The sequence below is a fragment of the Vulpes lagopus genome, chromosome 1 (genome assembly GCF_018345385.1).
Source record: "Vulpes lagopus strain Blue_001 chromosome 1, ASM1834538v1, whole genome shotgun sequence".
Classification (NCBI taxonomy): Eukaryota; Metazoa; Chordata; class Mammalia; order Carnivora; family Canidae; genus Vulpes; species Vulpes lagopus.
In genome coordinates, this window is record NC_054824.1 from 184,362,803 (window position 1) to 184,387,946 (window position 25,144).

The 25,144-nt window shown below is 61.1% G+C and overlaps 2 protein-coding genes across 6 annotated transcripts; one reads left to right on the forward strand and one right to left on the reverse strand.

Moving 5' to 3' along the window:
• Nucleotides 1–2,955: 2,955 nt before the first annotated feature.
• On the reverse strand, nucleotides 2,956–14,538 carry TNNI1 (troponin I1, slow skeletal type). 2 transcript variants are annotated; one of them, XM_041769797.1, is made up of 10 exons: nucleotides 14,344–14,538; nucleotides 14,073–14,172; nucleotides 10,754–10,784; nucleotides 10,149–10,152; nucleotides 8,044–8,085; nucleotides 7,403–7,534; nucleotides 6,736–6,825; nucleotides 5,085–5,261; nucleotides 4,157–4,266; nucleotides 2,956–3,328 (listed from the first exon to the last, which is right to left on the reverse strand). In XM_041769797.1, exons 3-9 carry the CDS (start codon nucleotides 10,762–10,764, stop codon nucleotides 4,159–4,161), a joined length of 564 nt encoding a protein of 187 aa, XP_041625731.1. In that variant the 5' UTR covers nucleotides 10,765–10,784; nucleotides 14,073–14,172; nucleotides 14,344–14,538; the 3' UTR covers nucleotides 2,956–3,328; nucleotides 4,157–4,158. The 2 variants fall into 2 exon arrangements, with proteins under 2 accessions (XP_041625731.1, XP_041625723.1); XM_041769789.1 differs by lacking the exons at nucleotides 10,149–10,152; nucleotides 14,073–14,172; nucleotides 14,344–14,538.
• Nucleotides 14,539–17,276: 2,738 nt separating this feature from the next.
• On the forward strand, nucleotides 17,277–23,651 carry LOC121499265. 4 transcript variants are annotated; one of them, XM_041769773.1, is made up of 4 exons: nucleotides 17,277–18,338; nucleotides 19,126–19,238; nucleotides 20,500–20,564; nucleotides 22,560–23,651. In XM_041769773.1, exons 2-4 carry the CDS (start codon nucleotides 19,173–19,175, stop codon nucleotides 23,041–23,043), a joined length of 615 nt encoding a protein of 204 aa, XP_041625707.1. In that variant the 5' UTR covers nucleotides 17,277–18,338; nucleotides 19,126–19,172; the 3' UTR covers nucleotides 23,044–23,651. The 4 variants fall into 4 exon arrangements, 3 of the variants coding, with proteins under 3 accessions (XP_041625707.1, XP_041625700.1, XP_041625713.1); XR_005990083.1 differs by lacking the exon at nucleotides 19,126–19,238; XM_041769766.1 differs by lacking the exon at nucleotides 17,277–18,338 and having other exon boundaries at nucleotides 18,382–19,238.
• Nucleotides 23,652–25,144: the final 1,493 nt, after the last annotated feature.

Genomic DNA, 25,144 nt, shown 5'->3' on the forward strand with positions numbered 1-25,144 from the left:
CACCCCACGCGGGGACAGGCAGGCCGCTGCACGCCCTGTGCACACACCAGCTCCCCTTCCACCGAGCAGCCCCAAGCACTCACGCACACGCACTCCTCCGCTGAGGGGCTCCGAGGTTGGAACCCCTGGCACCCAGGTGAGGCCATACTTCTCACCCAAAGCTGCAGCAGAGGTTAACCCCCCGCCCCCTGCCCTGCTCTGTGCTGAGCAGCGAGCGAGGCAGATGTTGGCCCTGGAGCCAGAGCCCGAGAGGTGCACCCGCCACCTGCGCAGGTCACCAGGCCGCTGCTTCCCGCTGCGATACCAAAGCTGTACCCACGTCTAGCTTTCTCAGGAGACTGGGGGTCCAGGGAACCTGTGTTTCCATCCCAGTTATGTCTGTGACCTTGAACAAGTCACTGTCCCTCTGCGGGCCTGAAGGCGTCGCCCGCAGTTCTCTGTGCCAGCGCCACGGGCTTGTGGGGACACACGCTGCTTCGCCTCGGGGGACCCACGGGTGGCTTAGGGATGTGTCTTGGGAGTGAGAGAATGTCCTTGATCCTCAGCTCCAGTGAAGGAGCCTCGGGCTGGCCCGCGCGGGGGATCCTGGAGGGGACGGCCCCGATACGGGCGGGAGAGGAGGCTGCCGTCGGCGCTGGTCCCAGCAGGCTGTCCCAGTGTTCTGTAGCTTGGTCACCCACCTGGAACGAAACTGCCCCCCTGGCTGCCCAACCCAGATCCCTGCGGGGAGTCTGACTCACTTCGCGGGGGGCCTCTGGGGCTAATGTTTAACTGGGCCGCTCCCTCAGCAGGGCACTTTAGCCCGGCTGCCCTGGGCCCCGGACACTGGGCCTGCCCTGAGCGCCCTGCTGGTGGTGGGCTCCAGACAGACAGGGGGCCCAGCCTCCGGCCCCGATGTGGACAGCGACCTCGTGGGGAGGGAGAGGCAGCAGCTGTGACACGAGGGCTCTGGGACAGGCGGGGTGGGGTAGCATTGTGCCCTGGTCCTTCCTACCAAGGACGGAGGAGCACCTGATCCCTCTCCAGCTGCACAGGAGATGCTTCCCTGGCTTTGCCACAGGTGTCCCCCCAGAAGCCCCCCATCCTCCACCCCCAGCTCTGGCCCTAGTGTTGGGGGGAAGACAAAACCCTTGCACAGTTGGTGGCATTTGCTTCTCAGTTGACTATCTTTCCCCTCCTGGGGTTACTGGAACTCCTCAGGTGCATATGCAGGGCTCCTGGCGCCCAGTGGTGTCCCTTCTGGAAAGCGGCTGGTTGGGCTCTCCTGGCAAATCTGGCCCCAGGAAAGGACAGCCCCAAAGGCAGGTTGGCCTAGGTCCCGACTGCTGATGTGCAGCTATCAAACCCTGTAACTCAGGGTGGATTCCCTCACCTTGCCCAGCCTCCGGGTCCTTGTGCAGCCATCCGAGATAAGGGTATCTATTTCTTGGGGCGCCGGGGTGGCTCAGGCAGCTGAGTGGCTGACTCGGTTTCAGTTTCTGGTCAGGACACGCATCTCAGGGACCTGGGATTGAGCCCCCACCCCCACCCCATCCCCACCAGATCGGGGCTTCATGTTCAGCCCAGCAGGGAGTCGGCTTGGGGACTCTTTCTATTTTTTTTTTTTTAAGATTTTATTTATTTATTCCTGAGAGACACAGAGAGGGAGGCAGAGACATTGGTAGAAGGAGAAGGAGGCTCCATGCAGGGAGCCCGACATGGGACTCGATCCAGGATCCAGGATCACGCCCTGGGCTGAAGGCTGAAGGCAGACGCCCCAGGAACCGTACCCTGTTGTGAAGGTTCAGTGTGAAGGTGTGTGGGGTCAACGTGCTATAAGCGGGAGCTGCTCTGGGCCCCGGGGAAGCCCTGCTCCGGCCCCGCTCTCGGTGCATCGGGTCCGGGGTCAGCTCTGGCCGAGCAAGCCTCCCCCGGCCCCTCCCGAGGTCGCTCTCCCACCCCGAGCAGCTGCCCCAGGGAGCAGCTGGCACTGCACTTTGTACTCAGCTTCTGGTGCTTATGGCCAGTCATTCGCTGGGAGCAGAGGGCAGGCCAGGGACTCGGGCGGGAGGATGGGGGACTCCTCAGGGGGCCCAGCCTCTCCTGGGGCCAGCGTCTGGGTGAAAGAGTCAAAGGGCCCCGGTTTTGGAGGCTCAGTTCCGGCGTCGCCAGGCGCTGCCCCCCCCGCCCCCCTCCCCCGCCAGAACTTCGGTGTCCGCCCCGCGGAGCCTCTCCCGGGGGCCTGTGGGAGGGCAGGCAGGGAGGGCGGCTGCCCCTTCCCACATTGCACCCCAGCAGGCTCACAGCCCTCCCCAGGCGTTGGGTCCAGATTATCAGTGGGATGGAGCAAGGACCTGACCTAGAGGACAGATCCCTGGCCGGCCCACCTTGAGACGAGTGGATGGAGGATGTGACCAGCAGTGTGGGGAGAAAATGGTTGGGAGGAGGGAGCGTGAATGAAGGTGGAGAGGGCAGGGGTCAGGGGGGTGAGCCCAGGAGCGGCGATGGGGAAAGGAGCCACCTGGTGGCCAGACACACAAGCACAAGGTGTCCCTGGGGCCGGGCCAGGGAGGCAGAGGACCAGGTGAGGGGCGGAAGGGACGTCTAGAACAGTCAGGAACATCCAGCAGCTGCCAGGGAGCGGTGGTCCAGGTTGTCAGAGAAAGGGGACTGTGACAGCAGGTGCGACAAGGGGCTCTGCGTAGAGAGGCCCACCTTGATGACTGGGGTCACTGGGAGGGCTGGGCCGTTCCAGAGGTTAGGCCTGGGGTCGGCTGAGCATCCTGGGTGGTGACGGGGTGATGTCACTGGGACTGGGCGGCAGGGGCCCGGGAGACCTTGGCAGGCAGCTGCCAGTTCCCTAGACCTCCTTGGGCCCCTGAGCTCCTGCCTGGAGCCGGCGCATCCGTCCCTCCGGACCCCCTCCCTTCTGAGCACTCACACGGTGCAGACATGACCGGCACGGAGGGACAGAGGTGACCAGGAGCCTGGATTTTAATGGAGAAGCTGGGATGCCCGGAGTGGGGGGCACTACAGGTCAGAGAAGCAGTGGAGGGATGCAGCTCGGGGCCAGAGGGAAGGCGCTCTCACACCCCTTCCCCCTCAGCCTGGCTCCACCGCAGCCCGCCGGCGTCTACACCCCGCTGGGGCGAGGTCTTCAGACACGGGGGTTTGTCCTCTCGGGGTCTGTTCAGTCCCAGTTCCAGGGGAGGGCGCTCAGGCCGGAGGGGAGAGGCGAGGGCAGGAGGGGGTGCTCCGGAGGGGCAGGGTGGGGTGCAGAGAGGCAGGTGAGCCGGGCTGGAGGGAGGAGCGAGACGCGGAAGCCCAGAGCGCGGGGCGGCAGGGCGGCCTGTGGGACAGAGGCAGACGCCGGTTACAGCTTAACCGGTAGGACACAGCCCCGGGGCCTGGGCCGGCCGCCAGCCGGGGGGCTCCCAGGAAACCCCAGCTTCTCAGCCAGGCCCGGCTCCCTCGGCTCCCCTTTCTGAAGCCCTGCCCCTGCCCCCCACTAATCCGCCCCCGTGCCCTCGGCCTTGCAGCGCCCTTGCCCTGCGTCTGCTAGCGCCTGCCCATCGCTTCCTCAGAGGAAAGCTCCGGAAAGCCCGCGGTGCCAGCGCTCGGCCCTCTCCCCGTCACCCGTCACCCGCTCGCACCTCCCCGGAGCGACAGTGGGGCTTTTCTGCGCCCTACACTTGCTGCTTTTCTCTCTCCTCGGAGAGGGGGTGGTCTCGTCTTCTCTGAACGGACCCCCCCCACTGCCTACCGGGGCCCGGGGACTCCGAGTTTGGGGTCCTTTGCCAGGGGGTATTTTTAAAAGCTTCAACTTTCCGGAAAGTCAGAGCCGAAGGGCCCTCAGGGCTCGTCCAACCCCAGCTCCCAAGGTCCTGCAGGAGGGACCCTGGGGGCAGGCCCCACCCCACAGTCGGGATCGAATCGCTCCAGGGTGAAGCAGGAGCATTTGCAGGTGGAACCGATAGGCCGGACGGGGACGCCCCTGGAGAACGCCCCCTGCTGGACCCCCAGTGCTGCGGACGGGGAGCCGGGAGCGCCCAGGGTGTCGGGGTGCTGGAGCCAGGGCGGGCCGCCTCAGTGCCCCCCGCTGGGCCCATCGTCCCGGAGCCCCGGGAGCTGTTGGATTCCGGTGGGCCCCCCAAGAAGGGAGCTGGTCTCTAGCTACCTCTACTGCGAGGTCGGAGACTTGGCGGCGTCGAACATCTTCTTCCGGCCCTCCATCCCGGACATGGCCTCCACGTTCTTCCTCCAGTCCCCCACCTCCACGGGGCGTTCCTACGGGCGGGCCCCCCAACACGCGTCAGAGACCAGAGGGCAGCTGGGCCCCCCCATCACAAGAGAAATTTGCTGATGCAAAGTCAGCCTCTTGGAAAAGAGGAAATCCCGACACGCCTGCCCACGGGTGGGGCCCAAGGACGCGTGGGGGGGCGGGACTCGGGGAGGCCGAGGCTGCACGGGAAGAGGGGAGCGTGTCAGCTGGGCGCCCCGGCCTCCCGACCCTCGCCACCGCCTGCTCGGGCCGGGGCCGGCTCAGGGCCACCTCTTCTGAGCAGGCCGCCTCCTCCCGACCTGGCCGGCTCTGCCTTTGACCAGCGGACTCGCAGCCTTGGGTTGTCCACACGCACGGCCTCAGCGCCTCCGCGCGGGCCCTCTGAGCCCAACCCTCCCGAGCACGCGGCCCGGCCCATCCGTTCCAGGGATTTGTTGCTGAATCAGCGACTGAACTCGGTTCTCTAATTTCTGTGCTCAGCGTCCTGTGACCACCATGATGTCTTTCCGCCCCCGTGGGGACAGACGGGGGTCACCCTGGTCGCCCCGTCACCCTAACTCCGCATCCTCTCGCACTGGCTACACTTTCTACCTTGTGGCTCGCTCGGGCTTCCTCTGCGTCCTACTCTCCCCTCGGGTGGCGAGCAGCCTGAGGCAGGGGAGCGAGTCTTCTTTCTCCCTAAACAGAATCACGAGACTTCATCCCCGGCCTCCCAGAGAGCTCCAGAATGTTCTAACAGGCCGCCTGGCCGCCAGCGGGAGCTCCCGCCCGAGGCCATGTGACGGAGTCACAGGGCCGAAAGGTTGAGGAGAGGAGTCCTCACCTTCTCTGTGTCCTCCTTCTTCACGGACTTCAGGTTGGCCCGCAGGTCCATGGACACCTTGTGCTTCGAGCCCAGGAGGGCCCTGAGCATGGCGTCAGCCGAGACCCGGACCCGGCGCAGCGGCGGGCGCTTGAACTTCCCACGGAGGTCCAGCACCTTCAGCTTCAGGTCCTTAATCTGCAGGTGAGAGTGGGCGAGGGTCCGTGGACAGAGAGCACCCGAGGGCCCCCTCCCTGAGGGTCTCGGACCTCTAGAGTTCAGCCAAAGCTACACCCCGACCTCGCCAGCTTCCCGGCCAGGCCCTCCGCGACACTCAGACCCGCCCCTCACTTCTGGAATACCCAGACGTGCTCGTGGATGAATGAGTTGGGGCGCGGGGGACGGGACGGGGGGGCTCAGGTCATGATCCGGGGTCCTGGGATCGAGCCCGGTGTCGGGCTCCCTGCTCAGCCGGGAACCTGCTCTCCCTCTGCCCTTCCCCCTGCTTGTGCTCGCTCGCTCTCGCTCGCAAGCTCTCTCTCAAATGAATAAATATCTTTTTAAAAATGAACGAATGGGGCAGCCCGGGGGGCTCAGCGGTGTAGAGCCGCCTTCAGCCCAAGGTGTGATCCTGGAGACCTGGGATCGAGTCCCGCATTGGGCTCCCTGCAGGGAGCCTGCTTCTCCCTCTGCCTGTGTCTCTGCCTCTCTCTGTGTCTCTCATGAATAAATAAAATCTTTTAAAAAAAATGAGCGAATGAGTAAATGGACAGATGGAGCCCATCGGCCATCCCTGGCACGGTCACATGAATAGACGGGCAGCTCCACCAACTCAGCACAAGTCCGGTGCAGAAGCCGGGGCTGGGTGTGGGCCGCTTCCTCCCCGTCCTACGGCCCCATTCCTGCCTCTAGCTAGTTCCTCCCCGTGAGCCCGCAGTTCACGGAGGGTGTGGGTCTAGTAGCGCGGATGAGCCCCCAGGCGCTAGGCCCTGCGGGGAGTTCCTGGGTGCTATCTCTGGACAGAATCCTGGGGAGATTGGTGACGCCCCAAATCATTGTCGGTGCTTGGAGAAAGGGGAAGGAAGGAAGAGCTCTCTGATCCGCCCTCCCCCTCCTGCTGCTTGAAGGAGTACCAGGCACAGCCCCCTCGAGCGGCAGGGGGACAGAGAGCGCACACCCCACGCCCCGCAGCCAACACCCCACGCCCACGCCCACACCAGGCACCAGGGGCCGCAGCCACCACTGGGTGACCCGGACCGACGTTCTCAGTCTTTGAACCCCAGCGCCCTCCTTTGTAAGGTGCAGATGAGGCGCTGCGTCATCCACAGGCGTGGAGGGAGGATCAAAGGGGCAAGGACATGAAAGCCAGGGACAAAGGGAAGTTGTCACTAGCCCGTGAGTATGTGGGTGAACAAGGGCGGCAGCTCCCCTGCGACTGAGGAGCCCGTGGGTCAGCCGGGGGCAAGTGCGTGCTTCTCAGCTGTGTGATTATCCTCTTCCTGCCCCTGGGGGCTGGAGTGGGGGACCCAGAGCTTCCCAAGTGGCCACTTGCCGAACCCTGCAGAAGGACGGGGTCCTAGCCCGGGTGGCAGCATCCGTGCTGTGATCCCCCCCACGGCCCCCTGCGCCCCCGCCGCAGCCGGCGCCAGCCCCTCCCGTCCGGCGAGCTCACCTCCCTGGTGTTGTGCAGGCATTTGGCCTCAATGTCGTATCTCTCCTCATCCACCACCTCCACCTTGGCGTGCAGGTCCCGGCACAGGTCCTGGGGGAAGCAGAGGTCGATCAGACAAGGACAGAAAGAGGGGAGGGACCAGCAGCGCTTTCCTGCCTCCATGGCCAGCCCCTTGCAAGGTCTGCATTCTGGACCCCTGGGGTGCACGGCTGCTCTGCTGATAGCTCCCGGGTAAGCCCTTTGTTTCCCTTCCCCGAAATGTCACGGTTTTCTTCACGCAGTTTTCTTGAAATAAAAATGACATAAGTGAATTGTAGCAAGTGTGAAAGCTATGCACTGAACAAAAGGAATAAAATACAGGCTACGAGTGATGCCGCCAGGGGGAGGTGACCATTGGTGACATTTCGGTGCATTTCCTTCCAGTCTCTTTTCTCCACAGTCAGCGGCACTTGAACAGTTATCGGGGGTTTTACGGACATTAAAAACCGATTTGGAAGGGGAGAGACGGACAAGTCCTGAGGCTCCCTTCCTGCCCTTGTGAAATGGGATCCCCCAGCATCGCCTCCAGGGGCCCTGAGATGGGGATGAGCCACTTGTTAGCACAGGCTCCTGCTCCCCCCCACCCCACCCCCACCCCGGGGCCCTGGTGTCAGCCCCGCAGACTCACCTGCAGGGCGCTGAGGGACAGGCCGCGCGTCTGCAGCGAGGGGATGCGCTCGGCCAGGTAGCGGGCCTTCTCAGCCTCCCGCTCCTCGTGCTCCTGCTCCCAGCACTCCTTGGCCTTGGCCAGCATCAGGCTCTGGGCGGGACAGAGCCAGCTGAGCCAGGGGCCCAGGGCCCTTAGGTCCCCACCCAGCATCAGGCAGGCGGCAAGGAGGACCCCAGGCTGGCACCGGCCTTGCCTCCGGCTCTACAAGCAGCGTGTTCCTGTACTGGTCATACTGGTTGAGGCCCAGGCCAGGCCGCCCCGGGAGCCAGCGGATGAGACGGTCACAGGGTGGGGGGGGGGGTGGCCAAAATAAAGCAAGGCCCTCTGGCTTTCACCAGTGGATTGGCCCCTGAAGCTGGTCACTGCCTCCACCTGGGTAGCTGGGCAGGAGCCGGGTCTCCAGCTTCAGGCTCCTGCTCACTGACCACCTGGCTCCAGGTGAGGCCAGCCTCCCTCTGCCTCCCCCTCCTCCCCTTCCTCCTCCTGCTGTGGCCTCCTTCCTCTTCACCTTCCCCCAAGCCTCCGCACCCCCACAGACTGCTCCGCACCCCCCCAAGTCTCCCCCTGGATGTCCCCCCAGAGCCAGCACAAGGCATCACCTTCAGCAGGAGTTTCCGGGAGGCCGTGATCTTGGGCTTTCTCTGCGGGTGAGAAGGGGAGAGACGGGTGGTGAGGGAGAGGCTGCACACCTGGAAATCTGGTGGAGGCCAGCACGCGTGCCCGCCCGGTTCACCATCACTACCCAGAACCCTCGCCACAGGGTCCCCTCAAGGGCCCCTCATCTTTGTGATTTACCCCCTCAAGTTCGGGGGATGCTGCTGGAGTCGGCGACCTTGACCTTGACCTAGAGGCTGAGGCCCTCACTTTTCAATCCTGGTTCTAGTGCTGGGGGGGGGGTCCTGTGTGGGTCACATGACTTCTATGGGCACCTCCCTTCCTGGTCCATAAACAAGGATGCTGCTGCCACCCACCGTCCTCAGTTCCCGGAGTTCCTACACACAGAATGACATCATGTGACATCACGGACGCGCAAACGCTTTGGGAGGCACGGTTAGCGCCCGGCAGTCGGGCCAGCACCTGGGTGACCTGCCTTGCACAGAAGCCCTGAATTTCATACACGAAGAAGTTTATCCTTTTAGGCATCGCAACTTTCTTTTTTTTTTTTTTTAACGTCGACACCGTCCATATTACTCTTTCTCAGGTTTGAAAACATTGTTTTCTCTCGAAAACGAGTGAAAATATCAGTGAGGGTGACAAAACATGAGAGACTCCTAACTCTGGGAAACGAACAAGGGGTGGTGGAAGGGGAGGTGGGCGGAGGGTGGGGGTGACTGGGTGACGGGCACTGAGGGGGACACTTGGCGGGAGGAGCACTGGGTGTTATGTGATGTGTTGGCAAATTGCACTCTAATTAAAAAATAATAATTTTTTAATTAAAAAAGGGGGAAAAACATTGTTTTCTCTTCCTACTAAAAAATCCCCGGCAAAATAAATAGATAAAAAAATATGAATGAATGAATGAATGAATAAATAAATAAATAAATAATAAAAAATCCCCGACATATTCCAGCCAACTAGACAGGTGCAGCCGTGTCCCCTCAGGGGAGGGGATAGGGAGGGTGCTCACCCCCCCACCCATGAGGCTGGGAGACCTTCTGAGCACCCGTCGCTCTTTGGGACCCAAGGCTGGCACTTTGGTGGCGGCCAGCGAGCGGCCACCTCGGGGACGTGGCGTGCAGGGGCCTCGCCCTGGTGGCTACTCTAGTGTGAAAGCAGAAGCCAATGGCCTTTAAGGGAGGAAAGGGGGGAATGAATGGGCTTCATGTTGTAGGCTTGGAATGTGGGACTCCCAGTCCCACTCTTCAGGGTGGTTGCTTCGTCCTTCCGCCTCCCAAAGTGAGGTCCGGGCACATCAGCCCAGCGTGCTTGCGGGAGAAACGGCCTGCCTCCGGAATCACTGCTGTCACCGGGGACGCCCCGTCGCCCCCCCGTGGCAACGTCGTTTCCTCACCGCTCGGTGAGCTCAGAGGCCACCTCATCTGATTACCCATCAGTGGCAACTCATTTTCCTACTGAGAAATTCACGGGACTGTGGAAAAGTGGGGCGTTCGATTGTAACTGGGAGTCGCTGCGCCCGTCCCCGTCCAGCAGGGCTGCTAATTCCCACCCTTGCCAGTTCAGAGTCCACAGCCCTGTCCCTGCAGCTCCTCAGCCCGGGGGGTGCAGAGGCTCCGCTCTCAGTAACCCGAATAAATCTGGGTTGTCGTAGGGTCAGAATTATCTAAGACCTGAGGGGAGTGTGAGGACACCTCCTTGCTCCTCCCTCAATGTCTGGTCACTGGGCAGCGGGTAGAAGAACCCAGTGATGATCCCTTGTTGCTCTGGCTTGGCACAGGATTGGCTCTGCAGGAAAAACCCCCAGATGGTCCCTCAAGGCTGGACAAGTGATCGGAGCAAATGAGGAGGAACGTGCCCAGCGCTCAGCAAGGGAGCAGAGTGACACCGGCCGTGCTGTAGCCCTAACCCCGGATGACCTTCCGGTGAGGCCGTGCCCACGGAAGCCCCTGCCCGGAGTCTTCACTCAACATTTCTATTCTCTGGCGAATTTGCTCGGCCCCTGGACACCCCCCCGAACACCCGGCTCACCCCACCTTCACCAGTCTGAAGACCTAACCAGGAAAGACATATCCCAGATCTCACTTACCTCGCTTTAGGGATCCATCACAGGAAGGACAGGAGAGAGCAAAAGACAGAGCGTGAGCAATTCGTATCACATTTGCAACAGCAGAACCACGCAGACGAGCTCGGCCAGGGGCAGGGTGGTGCCAGGCACACAGCAGAAGGGAATGAGGCATCGGGCAGGGGGGCCAGCCCAAGAAGTGCCAGCAGGACAGAATGAAAGTCCAGGGGGCCTCGGGACTACTGGAGGTCTTGCGGGGAGCTGCGGCCCGTCAGCTGGTGGGGGGGGGGGGCTCAGGGAAGCCTCACCGCGGGGTTCCAGCATGTGAAAGCTTCCAACCCTGGCCTCGTGGGCAAATTCCCAAAGCCACGTTCATCTGCTGGGCCAAAGTCACATCGAGGCCCAGCACACGGGCAAGCCACCTGAGCCGCCCAGAGACGCCCAGAGGTCTTCCCCAGGCAACCTGGACGTGGGTTCTGCTCAAAGTCTAGGACACGTGGTGGCTCAGGACTGTTCCTGTTCTAGAACCTGGCTTCCTGGGGGCGGAGCGGAAGGTGCCTCCCCCCGGGCCGAAATCTGCGGCAAAGGGCTTGGCCGGCCTAGAGACGGGGCGGGGCGGCGCTACTTACACTTCAGGCATGGTGGCGGTAGGGGCAGCACCTGGAGGCACAAAGCAATCATCAAGGTGGGAAAGGTGGAAGGCCTGCCCCCCCCCACCCCCGCCCCAGCTGGGCCCTGGGGCTGCGCCAGCCCGGGCCAGCCGGACAGCAGGAAGAAGGATTCGCGGGGAATGGATTGCAACAGGTGAGGATGGGATAAGCACTTGTCCATTGGTTCTTTGTTTTCCTTCATTCACTCATTCGCTCACAAGAGAGAGAGCAATCTTACAAAGCAAAGAAGCAATGGATATAAGAACCAAAAGGAGCTCTGTTGGACAGGTATGTAGGCGGGGCGGGGGGGGGGGCGTCTGCAAACCAGGGCCCCCAGGCCAAATCTGCCGTCCCCCACCCCCACCCAACCCTCCTGCCTCCCGCCTCTTTTTAAAAAGCTGAAAGGGTTGTAAAATAAAGAATATGCAACAGAACATTGCGTGGCCTGCAAAACCTAAAATATCTACTATCAAGCCCTTTCCAGAAACGTTTGCCAACCCCCGCGGAACAGAATGGAATCCACAGAAATCTGTCTGAAAACTGAGGTCGTGGTGCCCTAAACACCATGCCGCGTTCAGAGGGGCTCAGTCCTGGGGCTGAGGGTGGTCACCGAAGTCCCCAGGGGGGAGACCAACTGAAAGGTGGATGGCGCAGAGCCAAGATGGAGCACAGGTAAGTGCCACCTGGCACAACTCCAGGGGGCGCCGTGCACACGCTGGGCCATGTCCTGGTGCCCGGGGTGCCGTGCCCAGGCCCGGCAGTGTGACTGGCACCCCTGGGTAGGGCGGTGAGAGGCCCTACCAAATCCTGCCTTCTACGCCCATCTTTATCCTGACCCGCTCCAGGCCAGCTCTCCTCTGCAAGAATCGGGGTTAGACAAATTGTCCACTTAAAAAAAAAGCTCTTCACCCCTTTGTTCAAACCAAATTCTAATTGGAAGCAAAACAAATTCCAGCAATAAGAGCAAACGGCACAGGCTGAAGGGGGGACATAGGAGCCCCGTGGGCCTCTGTGGAGGCCCCTGGCCGTGGAGCACTGTGAAGGCCCCCGACGGGGGTTGTACTGGGGCTCCCTTTAGTCCCGACAGTTGGAGGACCCAGGCCAAGAAGGGGGTCCTTTGAGGCGGCACAGAGGGCAACTCCAAAGCCAGACCCAGCTCAGCGTCCTGCGGGGCCTGGACCAAGAGCGTTCCCGTAGAGGGCAGGGACTGTGCAAAAGATCGGGGGAAGGAGAAGGATAACTCGGGTGGGAGCAGGTGGGCGAGGCGGGACAGGAATCCCAGCTGGGTCCCACAGTGAGGGATAGGGGAGGCCAGTGTGTACGCATCGGGGGGCATGGGGCGCCGCAGGTCAGGAGTTGGAATTTGCTCCAAGAACCTGGCTTGGTCCCGGCGAGGGCAGAGTCTCAAGGACGCTTGTAAAGCGGCTACTGGTGATTTCATTCTGGAGCCACCTCCCACCTCCGCCTCAATGCTCTCCTGTATGCCCGGGAAGCTCCCCCCAGCCCGTGAGTGGGGCTTGGCCACCTGTCCTGCATCTCCCCACCCTGTCAGAAAGCCCTCTGGGCCTCCTGGGGTGGAGGAGGGGAGGGAGTATGACCCCAGAGTCTCAGCTGTCACCCTGGGGCACAGAGGGAGAGGTAGGATCCAATCCATAAATTCCCCAGATATTTGGCTGAAATTAGATTTTATCACCAGCTGTTTATTCTGAGGGCTCCACTCCTCTGAAGACTGGCAAGGAAGTCCAAAAAGAAACACTAGCTGGTGAAGAAACACCTCCAGGTCCTTCTGTCCATCATCGCGGCCCCCCCATAATGCCAGTCCCCGGGGGGCAGCAGGTCGCAGCCCAGTGGGGATGGCCTCAGCCTTGGCGGGCATCTGGCCATGTCCACGCCTCCCTCAGAGCCCACTGTCACCAGCCTGGGGCCCAGCCGGTCCAGGCCAGTCCAGGCCTCCTGCCAAGCGCCAGGGCCTGCCCCCCAGCCTGCCCCACTGACAAACGCCAGGCCGAGGGGTCCCCAGCCTGTGCTCTGATACCCAGCAGACGGGACCCCTTGACAGGTCCCCTGGAAGACAAGCAGAAACCTGATAAGAAGTCGGGATGCAGATAGCGCAAACGTGAGGTTGGCGGGGCAGCATTCCATCTCCCCTCCCCCGCGAGTAGCCAGTGAGGAGATAAGTCCATAAACCCACCACTGGAGGGAGGGGGCAAAGGGTGGCCGGGGGCGGGGGCACTGGGAGCTGGGCTTTCCCTTCCCCGAGGCCCCATGGGGTGGACCAAGAATATCAACTAGACTAGGAGACCGAGGCTGAGCGTACGAGCGTCTGTGTGTAAGGACAAGTGTCTGAGCGATAGCGTGTGTGTGTGTGTGTGTGTGTGTGTGTGTGTGTGTGTGTGTCTGCAGGGGCAGGAACTGACCTTGGACCCCAGTTCAAGGGCATCTCAGTCCTCTGGTCGTGAGCAAGCCTGGTGCTCCCGCAGCCCCCTCGGAGCCCCCTCCTTCCACAGGAAAGCCGAATCTCAGAGCTCCCGTGGGACCGTCGCCCCGACGGGGTGGCCGTGCCGCCTCAGCCCCAGCGCCCAGCCGTGGTTCCCGTAGAGAAGGTGCCCAGGCCCAGGCGTGGTCCCACCTGCCTCCCTCCAGAGGCCCCGGGCCCCACCAACCACCTCGTACTCCTCGGAGCCGGGGCTGCGGACGGGGCGGCTCCTGGCGCGGGGTTGGCAGCCTGCCCTCACCTGCTTGCCCGGCTGTTCGGGCGGCTGCAGGGGTGCTGAGGACGGCCCCCCAGGACACAGGACAGAGGGGCAGGATGGCTTCCTCTGCCCGCAGGAGCTGCGGCTGGAGCTCTGGGCCCCGGAGTGCAACAGAGCTGGGCACCTGCTGCGGCCACAGGCGTTGCTATTTCGGCCGCCGCCCAGGCTGGTCCTGGACTTGCAGCAGCAGCCGCCAGGCTCGGACTCCCGCCGCGCCCCTGCCCCCCTGCAGCCCCTCCCCCCCCCCGACACCTGCTGGGCAGCCTGGCTCCACCCTGGGGCCCTCGGAGCACCCTGGTGGGAAATTCTGCTCCTGGCTCTCAGCCTCCGATGGGCAGTGGGCACCTGCCGCCAGCCTGGCTGGAGAGATGTCGTGCCCAGGACAGAAGGCCGGAGCGTTTGGGGACCGTCCCACCAGCCAGCCCGTGCTCCAGGCCAGGGTATAGGTCTCGCTCCGTCGCCAAGCCCCGGGCGGCCTCCAGCTTCTCCCTCGGGGCCGGCCCCGACTCGACTCGAAGGCCGAAGGCCGGGGCTGTGACACGTACCTCTGGGAGCCTCCGGGAGCTGGGCTGGCTGTGTCGCCGCGGACCGCAGACTGCGAGGGGCAGGCGGAGGGGAGGCTATGAAAACTGCGGGCCGCGGCAACTGGCCAGTAAAAATAGAACAGAGCCGCTGCCCCTCCCCTGCCCCCCTCCCCTCCCCTCCGCTCCCCTCCCCCCGAGCCCACACACGCAGCACACACAGCGGGCACCCGCTGAACACACATGCGCCCGGGCTCGGGAGCACACACGTCCAGTGCACACGGAGGCCGCTCACCGAGGAAACCAGCACCCGCCCGGGGGGACGCGCGCCGAAGCGGGGAGACGACGGGCACCAGAGCAGACGAGGCACTGAGCAGCGGGGGCCCGGGGCCGAGTGCGGGGTTCTGGTGGGGGGCACCGGGAGGCCGCGGGCACCAGGAGGGGCCGGGGAAGGGGGGCTGCCTTGCTGACCGACGTCTCTCCCAAGGAAATGTGGAAATCAGGCCCCTGAGCTCAGGCCCCAAAAGCCTAAGAGGGCTCAGGACTGGATTTGGGGACTCTCAGGTGGCTCTGCTACACGGGCCCTAGGAGGATGCCCGGGCTTGGGGGTGACGTCAACCGCGTGGCAGGCTGATGCCAGGGGCTAAGCTGAGTCCACCCTGATGCTCCTGGAGGTCTGTGGACACTGCTCCCTTCTCCACGTAGGATTCTGGGAATCTAGGCTCCCCCGGGTTCCAAAGGGCACCCCACACCCAGGCCTGGAACTCAGGCTAGCCCACCTTCTCCCCTGCCCTACCCTCTGTCTCCAGCCAGAATCCAGGGAGGCCGGAGCCGTAGAGGCTGCACCTGTTTCCCGGGTATTTTTAGGACAGTTGATGAACACATAATACCCACCCCATAGTCAGAGAAAGACAATGCCTGCTATGTTAATCCTGTGGCTATTATCGTCGGTCATCTCCTGGGCCAGGATCCCGGGCTGGGACGGGACAAGCAGGATACTGACCCCTCTTGGAGGCCAGCGAGAGGCCTACGAGCAGCAGGAGGTTAGGGAGGGTGGTGGAGGAGGGAGCTGGCGGGCCGGGGTGTCCTGAGGAGACCACCCGCGGTGCCTCCAGAGGGGTGAGAGGCCCTGCCATTCTGGTTGTGTTCAGAGGCTGCTCTGATTCGGCTCGGGTCACGTCTGTTTGGGAAAGCCCCGATGCTGGAAGGCTGCCAGGGAGAGGGGACGGGGTCTGCGAAGTTATAGGGCTGGGAGGCATGGGACTCTGAGTGGAGGGGCTGGGATGGACATTAAGGGCAGGCATGAGCCGTGGAGCAGCAGCTGGAGGTCAGAGAAGGGGTTTGAAGGCCGGGATGAGTCTACTGGCGTTTACCACATCGGCTCATCGCGTTTATAATTTATATAAGAACTTTTCTTACAAGACGTCAAGATGCACCCCGGAAATGAATTCTCTGCACGGATTATGCTGCTTCCTGGAAAGGGAAAACAAAGGAAACATTTACAAATAGAACAAATGAGGGTCGGCAGGGACCACGATGAGTTGCGGACTCAGGGCCCTGGGGTGTCATCCTTCCTCAGTCTCTAACGGGACAGAGCAGGGCCAGGACCCCTCGTCCCAGGCCCCATAGACACCATCCCACCTCGCCATGCGGGGCAGCTCTCCACCCTCAGATCCACCCTGGCCCGTCAGCATCTCTAGGGCCTCTGTTGACAAGCAGCCTTCAGAAATGGGACTGTCGTGCCCTGGTGTCCTTGCACCTGCCCCGGTTTTCCTTTGCACGTGGAGGCAGGGGCCTCCGGAGTCCACCTGCAAGGCTGGCGATGTCGGGCTGGAAGCTGCCCACATGCAGCTGAGGGGCCACCACTGGAGGTGACAGGCCCTGGGCCCCTTTCTGCCCCTGCCCAGGGTGCTTCTGCAGCCTTTCTCCTGCCGTCCTCGCTTACTGTCACCCCCTTCTCAGCACGTATCTGCACAGCGGCCACGTCACCCACCTGCCACCCCGCCTGGGGAGCAGGAGCAGCTGCCCTTGGAGCTCTGAGCCCGTGTCTGGCACAGACCCTCACCTGGCCAGCGGGGACCCTCCCCAGACACAGAGCCAGAAACAGTCCTCAGGCCCCACAGGACCCCCAGCAGAGCTCCCTGCGGTAGGCCGAATGATGGCCCCCAAAGTCGCCCATGCCCTAAAGAGAAGCAATGAGAACATCACCTCGTGTGGCAAAAAGTACTTTGCAAACCTGATGAAATTAAGGAACGTGAGTCGGAGAATCATCCTGGGTCATCCACGTGGGCCCAATCTACTCACATGGGTCCTTGTCAGACGGAGGCATTAGGATCAGAGTCAGCAGAAGGACACCCGATGATGCAAGAAAGATCAAAAAAGAAAGAAGATGCCGTGCTGCTGGCTTGGAAGACAGAGGACGTGACTGTGAGCGAAGGAATGCAGGCAGCCTCTAAACGCTGGAAAAGTCAAGGAAAAAGACACACACACCCCTTAGAGCCTCAAGAGGGAAGCAGGGCCGCGACACTTTGTTAGACCAGTGAGACTGATTTTAGGCCTCTGCCCTTCAGGACCGTAAGATAATAAACTTTGAATATTTGTTTTTTTTGTTGTTGTTGTTTTAAAGATTTTATTTATTTATTCATGAGAGACACAGAGAGAGAGATAGAGAGAGAGAGAGAGAGAGAGAGATGGAGGCAGAGACACAGGCAGAGGGAGAAGCAGGCTCCTGCAGGAAGCCCAGCGCGGGACTCGATCTCAGGTCTCCAGGATCAGGCCCTGGGCTGAGGGCAGGCGCTAAACCACTGAGCCCCCAGGGCTACCCCAACTTTGGTTATTTTCAATCACTGGGGTTGCGGCAATTTGTTACAGCAGCTGTAGGAAACTAATACACCCTGTAACACCTTTCTGGTCCCCAGGACTCCACGCGTCAGGCTGCACTTGGGGCCAGCCAGGAGCACGGTGGGCTTGCTGGGGGGGGCGGCGCTCCGTGAGCTCCCTGGAGTCAGGGCGGGGAGGCTGCCCAGCGCTCTCACTGTGTCCTTGAGGAATTGGGGCCCAGAGAGAAGGGGCCTCCTAATGGCCAGCCCAGCGCCCTCGTCATGTTGCACCGACAGCAGGGTCATTCGCCCTGTCACGAGCCCGGGAATCTAGCTTTGGCGCCCCCGCCCCTACCCCTTCCCCTACCCTAGCCTAACCCTCTGCACGCCTTCCAGGCCCGACCTCAGCGGAGGGTCGCTGCCGCTGACCCGCCTGCAATGTCCTCTCTGAACCTGGGCTTCCTCATCTGGAAACTGGCTTTACGGTGATGGTGCCGGGCGACCTGAGGCTGAGCCTGGCCTCCGCGGGGACCCCGCATCCTGGGGGCCGGAGGCAAAGCGGATGGCTTCCCCTTAGCATCTTCTCAAGTTCAGGGAGAGTCTGGAGCAGCCTTAAGTTCAGGGAGAGTCTGGGGCAGCCTTGGCCGGCCTGCGGCGATCTGTGCCCTCTCAGATCCCCCAGACTTTGCAGCTCAATGCAAAACAGACAGAACAATTGCCGGAGGAGAGGACTTGGCGGATGCGGGGAGGGAGGGGCCAATCCAGGAAGAGAGAGCAGTTCGGGTAGGTGAGGTGACGGGAGAAAAGCCAGAGGGGTTTCCAGCCTCCCGTCCCACCGGCTCCCAGCGTCACAGGGCTCCGGAGGCCCCGGGGCGAGGAAGGAAGCGTCTGGACAGAGGAGCTAAGCCTTGTAAGGCTGCGGGTTGTGGAGCCAGGGCCTATCCTCTCGTCCCCTCGTCCCCTCGTCCCCTCAGTGGTGGTGGCAACACCTGTCAGCCCCACTGCCCTGGCATCCTCGGAGACCAGGAGCCCAAATTAGCAAGTGACAAGGCTCCGCCCGCCTTCCAGGCCGCGGCACCCCAGGGGAGCCGGCCCCCCCACAGCCCATCTTAAGCCCATCGTTGAGCCAGGGCCAGGTTCCCAGGAGCTGAATTCTGGGAGGAGGCAGGGCTGTGGGCGGAGGAGGCCGGAGCCGGAGGACCCAGGAGCCCGAAGCCCCCACCCTTCGATTCTCTGCCACAGCCCAGCCTCACGCTCAGGGCCTGTGGCCTCAGGGACCGGCCCAGGACGGGCCTGCACACACGCCTCCCTGACTTGGGCGCTTCCCCCTTCCCAGCCTCTACTTCTCCTTCTGCAGGGACCGCTGGGAGGCTGAGCGCACCTGGAGGCCCCGCCGACGCCCGCACGACGCCGGAGCTCCGCCAGCCTCAGCTCCCAGCGTATTCCCGAGGCGCCAGCGCAGCATCCCGAGGTAGGTCCTCTCATTAACCCCACTTTAGCCACCAGGAAGCCGGGGCGACCAGCTGATTAAGCAAAGCCCCCCAGATCCCACCGCAGGGACGGGGCAGGCCTCGGCTCCTCAGCCAGCCCCACCCCTGCCGGCCCCGAGTGAGTGGGTGCTCCCGAGTGCTCCCTGAACAGGGCCGAGCTTATCCGTGGGGAGCGCACCAGGGGTGTGGGCTGGACCACGCTGGGGCCCCAAGGCCCCACAGACTCCCTGACAACCTCAAAGCCTGCAAGTGATGCTCTGATCAGCTCGTCTCTACCTACCTACCAGTGAGGGCTGCGTAGCCACGGTCGGCATCCACCGGTATCTCGGGCCGATGCCCCACGACAGGGAGGCCCCCTCCCCCTGCCCCTCCAGGGAGGCCCAGTTGCGGCGGGTGAGGTGGGCAGCCCTTGGGCTGGAAGCAGGGGCAGCAAGGTAGGGGGAGCTCCGCAGGCTCCCAAGGACAGCAGACAGGGCTGCCTCCGTCGCTTCAACAGCAGCGTTGCTCACACTCCCTCCGTCAAAGCTCTGAGCCCTCGCTGCCACCCATGCACACCCCCGACGGCCTCCCACGCCCTGTGCACACCCCCAACGGTCTCCCATGCCCCCGACGGCCTCCCACGCCCCGCGCACACCTCCTGGGTCCTCCCTCCTCCCCCGGCCCAGCCATGCCCACCCTGAGTCCTCTTCAGCCATGTGCTCAGCTCCCCTGCCAGCCCAGGGCTATAATGGAGGATGGGGACCAAAGGCCACCGTCACCCCCGTCCAGACCTCCTGTGTGCTGTTCACCAGAGCCCTTGCACCCAAGAGCCCGGGATGGGCCCTGGCCTTGGCGGGTCCCTGGAAAGCAGGCTGCTTCTCCAGAAATCCCGAGATGAGCAGGTGGGGTTGGGGGCTGACTCCACGGAGCAGGAGGGGAGGTGGGGGACAGAGCTTGGAGGGTGAGGGGGCAAAGCTCAAACAAATTATTTTCCGGGTGGCGTGTGGCCGGTGAGCAAGCCTGGAGCCGGGGGAGGGGGGGCAGCTGTGTCCCCCACGTCGCCGCCTCCCCCCCTCCCCCCCGCCCCAGGGTACCCGCAGGTCTGCAGGCCGGCCTGTCCACCCAGTTCCCAGCTTGCCTGCCCCTCTGCCCTAGCCCTGGGAGGTCCAGCCCCCCCCAAGATCCCCCGGGTTTCCACCCCTGCACCTTCGCTGGCCGCCTTTGAAGCAGAAACAGTTACTCTCTTCCACTGTGGCTCCGAGGGAGTCCCCGCGGGAAGCCACCTCCTCCCGGAAGCCTTCCCAGACTCCACATCCCTGTGTTGCCCAGGTCTGCCTGCCTGCGTGGCTCATTCTTTATAGCCCTTGCTCCACCTCTCCCCAGGTGTGCAGCCTTCCCTCCCCACTGGGAAAGTCGGGGGGGGGGGGCAGGGGAAGGGTTCCAGTGACCGAGGAGCAGGCCTCCGCGCCCACCTGCTGCTTGCCCTCGGGGTGCGTCAGCGTCCCACTGGCCGCGTGTCCCGGCTCCTCAGGCAGCGCCCAGACCTGGAGATGTGCGGCCGTGACTCACGCTCGGGCGCCCATCCTGCGGCTCCGGGAGGGTGCGGGAGGCTCACTCTGGGGTGCCTGGGGGCTCGGTGGGCAGAGTCGGCCTGAGGCTCGGGTCAGGATCGGGGTCCTGGGAACCAGCCCCGCATCCGGGCCCTGCTCTGCAGGGAGCCTGCTTCTCCCCCCTCCCCCCGCTGCTCCCCCTGCTTGTGCTCCCCCCCAGCCCCCGCCGCTAGTGTGCACGCGCTGTCTCGCTCTCAAATAAATAAAATCTTTATAAAAGGAAAGGCCCTCACTCTGGACAGACACACCTCTTGGTGGCTTGACCCGACCTGCGACCTGCTACGGCCCTGCCCTCTGCGGAGCCTGGCCCGCCGGCCTCCCACCGTTGCCTTCTTCCCCTCCGGCCCCGGACCCAGGGGACTCGGGGACTCAGGAGGTCCCCACACAGCCAGTGGGGACCCCCTGGGTCCCAGGCCCTGCCCCAGGCCCTGCGGTTTGCACGATGAGCCTCAGACCCCCCGACAGCGCCAGGGGCGGCAGCCAGGCTCACACACCTGGACTCAGTGTCCCATGTCGCGGTCCCTCCCACCCTTTCCCCCTTCCTTCTTCCCAGGCTGCGGAAGGCATCATCCTCTTCCTGGCCAGAGGGCTGCGCTCAGTCCCAGGGCGAGCGGGAAGGTGAGTGAGCGGCCGGCGCCCCAGCCTGCTGCCCGGCGTGGTGCCAGGGTGCGTCTCCTGCGTGGGCGTCCAGCCGCCTGCCAGCGCAGCCTCACACCGCAGTCGCACCCTGAGCCCCACCTCGGTACCTCCGTCTGTTCTTCACATCACAGAAAATGGCACAGACACCACCGGAGCCCACCCCAAGTCCCCGGGGCATGCACCACTCCTGTCCTCCCCGCTCCACGTGACCACGTGCGTGGAGATCGGTGGCTCCCCGCTCGGGGTCCCCGACCTGCCGCTGCCGTTGGGCCACCGCGTGTGGCTGGCTTGGCTGCAGCCCCTCCAGGATGCCCCTGCCGCCTGAACCACTTCCTCAGTCCCCTCACTTCCCCCGTCCCCCATCACCGCCCTCAGGATGAAATGCAAACGCCGGGATCAAGTTACATGCCTTTTGGGATCTCACTCTGGAAGCTTCCCTGGCTTCCACACCCCCTTAGCTCCGGCCACAGGGAGCTGCAGAGGCTTCCGGGAAGGCCTTTCTCTCTCACTCCACCCCAGGCCCACCGCTCCTACCCTCCTCCGGGTCTCAGCAGCACACTGGCTCCTCCAGGAAGCCTGCCCTGACCACCCCAGACCGCGTTAGGAGCGCTGGTCCAGGCTCCACAGCCTCCGTGTGTCGCTCTTTCCCCGCATTTAACCCACGAAGTTCAAGTCACATTCTGGACAAACTTGAATGTTGACACCATGTCTTATTCATTTTTGTATCCTCAGTGCCCAGCACAGCGGCTGGCACATAGTAGGTGCTCAATAAGTGCTCAGTGAAGGGGAAAGATGCCTCGGGGGGCCCCAAAGATGGGTGGTCGGGCATCTGCCTTGGGCTCAGGACATGACCCCGGGGTCCCAGGATCAAGTCCCACGTCGGGCTCCCTGCAGGGAGCCTGCCTCTCCCTCTGCCTGCGTCTCTGCCTCTCTCTCTGGGTGTCTCATGAATAAATAAATAAAATCTTAAAACACACACACACACACACACACACACAGGAGTCTTCTGACCAAAGACAGTGCAGGAAATTGGCCCCCAGGGCTTGGAGAGTCTTTCCTTGTTCCCCGGGGTCCTGAAGTGACATTGGAGTACTCGTGGCTAAGGGAGCAGGGCAAGAGCTTCCGGGAAGCCTCCTCGTTCGAGTTCTTGGCACCCAGCGGTCTGGGCTCCCTCCCCTGGGAGAAGCAGCCGCAGCCACTCACTGACCTTGACACAGGTGATGACCTGCTGTCCCCTCCAACAATGTGCTCACACAGACATAGAAACAACAGCGGGACAGCTGTGCCTTTGTTGATGGTAAACTTAGCCTCCCAGAGGTCACCCGGGACTATGACCACCTCCTCACCCCTGGTCCAGGCTGGGCCAGGACGTCAGGGGCAGAGGCGCCCACAAAGGGCCCCCCCCGGGACGCCTGGTGGACACCTAGGGCCCTGCCGGGTCCTCCTCCCCTCTCCGTTCGCTCCAAACCCCCATCTGCAGACTCCAGCCCCCGTTCCTCACCCTCCCTCACACCTGCCCCCCAGGCCACGGCTGTGTCTCAGGAATCCTGGGGAGGAATTGATGTGGAGGGGGCCTTCCCATCAGAGGGAAGTTCCCCTAAGTCCCCGCCAGGGCTCAGTCCATTAAGTGTCCACCTCCCGCTCAGGTCCTGATCTCGGGGTCCTGCGATGGGTGGAGTCCTGCATCCCTGCACCTGGCTCCCTGCTCAGCGGGTGGTCTGCTTCGCCCTCTCCCGCCACTCATGCTTGCTCTCGCGCCCTTTCTCAAATAAATAAATACAACCTTAAAAAAAAAAAGACCCGAGCCAGGCTCCCCAAAACCCCAAGGCTGAGGGAATCTCCTTCTGAGGGCAGAGCTTCCGTGGGTGCCCCCCACCCCTTTTCACACTGGGGCACAGAGGGGTTGGGGGGAGCTGTGGCGCTCCTGCCTGTGCAAGGAAGGCCATGCCCTCCTTTGTGTCCTCCCCATTGCAGACTCCCAGCCAGAGGCCAGCTCACAACTGCACCCGTCCCCTCTCTCCTCGTCCGAGGTCTCACCTACAGGAGGCTTCATAACCCACAGCCCCGCCCTGGACTTGCTCGGTGCCGTCCAGCAGGGGAAACAGTACTGTGCACCCAGGTGGAAGGCCCTGGAGCAGAGGTTGGGACCCCCGGGGGTGGGGTGACACTCATCCTCCCAGACCAAGTGGGAGGTGGAGGTCAGGTCGGGCCTTACAAGACAGACCATCCCTCCCCCATCACGGCCGCCCTGTGCTTGTCCGCGGCTGTGCTTCTCCGGGGCGGTCTACTGACTCTTGGCTCCACGTCACTTTTCCTTTTTCATCACGTTGGCATTTGCACCAATGGTGCAAAGACAATGGTGGCGATGAAACAGGAGGAGGTGCTCATTGTGTCCTACCCAATATGGTTCATGTACATCGTGCTCATCAGCCGTACACCAAAGTGGGATGCAGTGTAGCGCTTCCGGCTGCTTTTGTCACGGCGTGTCACCTTTACTCGATAGAACAGCTAAGTGAAAAACTATGGTTATTTGGACCTGCGCATTGGTGGATAATTTTCTCGAAAATGAAAGAAATGGGACTGTTGCTGCAGAGAAAACAGCTACGTGTATTATTTGTCTTTAGTTACAAAATTCAAGCTTTCAAGGGAAAGTCCAAATCTGGCAAAATGTGTATCTGCCTTTGTGGACTCGAGAGTTTCCCAAATATGCAGACTTTTCGGATGAGATCAGCACTGATACGAAAGAATGCGACCTTTAAAAATCATCGTACCACGTATAAGTGTGTCCACGTTGGGAAGATACGCACGAGCCAGAGTTCCAATATTTTCCAAATGCCCAACGCAGAGGGCTACAAAACCACACGTGGGCAAAAGATCCATTCAATACATGAGGGCACCTGGGGGGCTCCGTCGGTGGGGTGTCGGACTCTTGGTTCCAGCTTAGGTCATGACCTCAGGGTCCTGGGACTGAGCGTGGATGGGGCTCTGCTGGAAGGTTTTCTCCCCCTGCCCTTCCTCCCACTTGGATACACTGTCTCTCCCTCAAATAAATAAATACAAATCTTTAAAAGGTGCTACATGAAACATTGGATTTCAATGTAACAGACTATGAACACTATTAGGTGCTTTCAGATTCCATATGGTAGCTGACCTTTAAAAAAAAAAAACCTCTTGGTGAGTTGTTGATTTTTTTTTTTTAAGATTCATTCATATATTTTAGAGAGAGAGCACAGTGCGGGGGAGCAGAGGGAGAGAGAGAGAGAGAGAAGCTGAAGCCGGTGGGGCGCTGAGCACAGAGCCTGTCTTGGGGCTCGATCCCAAGACGCAGAGGCCACAAGCCCAAGATCACGACCAGAGCTGAAGCCAAGAGTCAGCTGCTCAACCGACTGCTCCGCCCCAGCACCCCTGGTGAGTTTTTTTTTGGTTTTGTTTTTTAATTTTTTGTGTGTATTTTATTTATTCATGAGAGTCCAAGAGAGAGAGGCAGAGACACAGGCAGAGGGAAAAGCAGGCTCCCTGCAGGGAGCCTGATATAGGACACGATCCTCAGACCCTGGGATCAGGCCCTGAGCCGAAGGCAGATGCTCAACCACTGAGCTACCCAGGTGTTCCCCCTGGTGAGTTTTAATATAGAAGACTATGCACAGTTCTCTGAAAAGGCTCCTCTATTTCCTAACCACGCCTTTGTAAATGTGGATGTTTTCATGTACTTCAACCAAAACATCATAACAGATGGACTGCAGAAGCAGGTATGAGAACGCCACTGTCTCCTATTAAGCCAAACGTGGAAAGGATTTATAAAAACGTAGAATAAGTCACTCTTCTTAGGTAGTTTTATTTTGTAATTTTATTATAAGACGTTTTGTTTAAAACAGATAGTGCCATTCATTTAATTTACATTATTTTTGTTTATAGGATTTACTGAAATATTTTATTTCCATTAACATGTGAGGTGGGATATTGTTATAATTATTAAATGGATTGATCCGTATTTTATTTTATTATTTTTTTATTTTTTATTTTTTATTATTATTATTTTTTTAAATCAGTATTTTAAAACTTCTTGTTTTAATTTCTAATAAGGTAAATATCTTTTTTAAAGATTTAACTTATTTGAGAGAGGGAGAGCCAAAGAGCACAAGCAGGGGGAGCAACAGGCAGAGGAGAAGCAGACTCTCTGCTGAGCAGGGAGCCCCACTTGGGGCTCAATCCCAGGACCCGGGATCATGACCTGAGCCCAAGACAGACACTTTACTGACTGAGCCACCCAGGCGCCCCTCTAATAAGGTAAATATTGATGGCTATGACCTACTTAAGCAAAGAGTATTTAGGGTTCTCAATAAAGAGTGTAAAGGGGTCTTAAATGCCCCAAATTTGGGGATCATCATTTCATGTTTTTAGTAGATTATTATTGCTATTTTCCTGATTCACTTATTTTATCTATAAAATACAGTTTAAAAATGATCAAAAAAATGATCAATAAAAAATGAAATATGATTTTTAATTTTGTCAAATGACAGGCAGTGACAGGAATCGGTCACAATATCCAAGTTATTAAA

Coding starts and splice junctions, on each gene's coding strand:
- TNNI1 (XM_041769797.1), bottom strand. Junction 5,262..6,735: donor GCCTGCACAACACCAGGGAG/GTGAGCTCGCCG, acceptor TCTCACCTGCAG/ATTAAGGACCTGAAGCTGAA. Junction 4,267..5,084: donor AGAAGGAGGACACAGAGAAG/GTGAGGACTCCT, acceptor GCCCGCCCGTAG/GAACGCCCCGTGGAGGTGGG.
- LOC121499265 (XM_041769766.1), top strand. CDS start 19,092: ATGGGGACCAAAGGCCACCGTCACCCCCGTCCAGACCTCCTGTGTGCT. Junction 19,239..20,499: donor AGAAATCCCGAGATGAGCAG/GTGGGGTTGGGG, acceptor CCTTCTTCCCAG/GCTGCGGAAGGCATCATCCT. Junction 20,565..22,559: donor GTCCCAGGGCGAGCGGGAAG/GTGAGTGAGCGG, acceptor TCCCCATTGCAG/ACTCCCAGCCAGAGGCCAGC.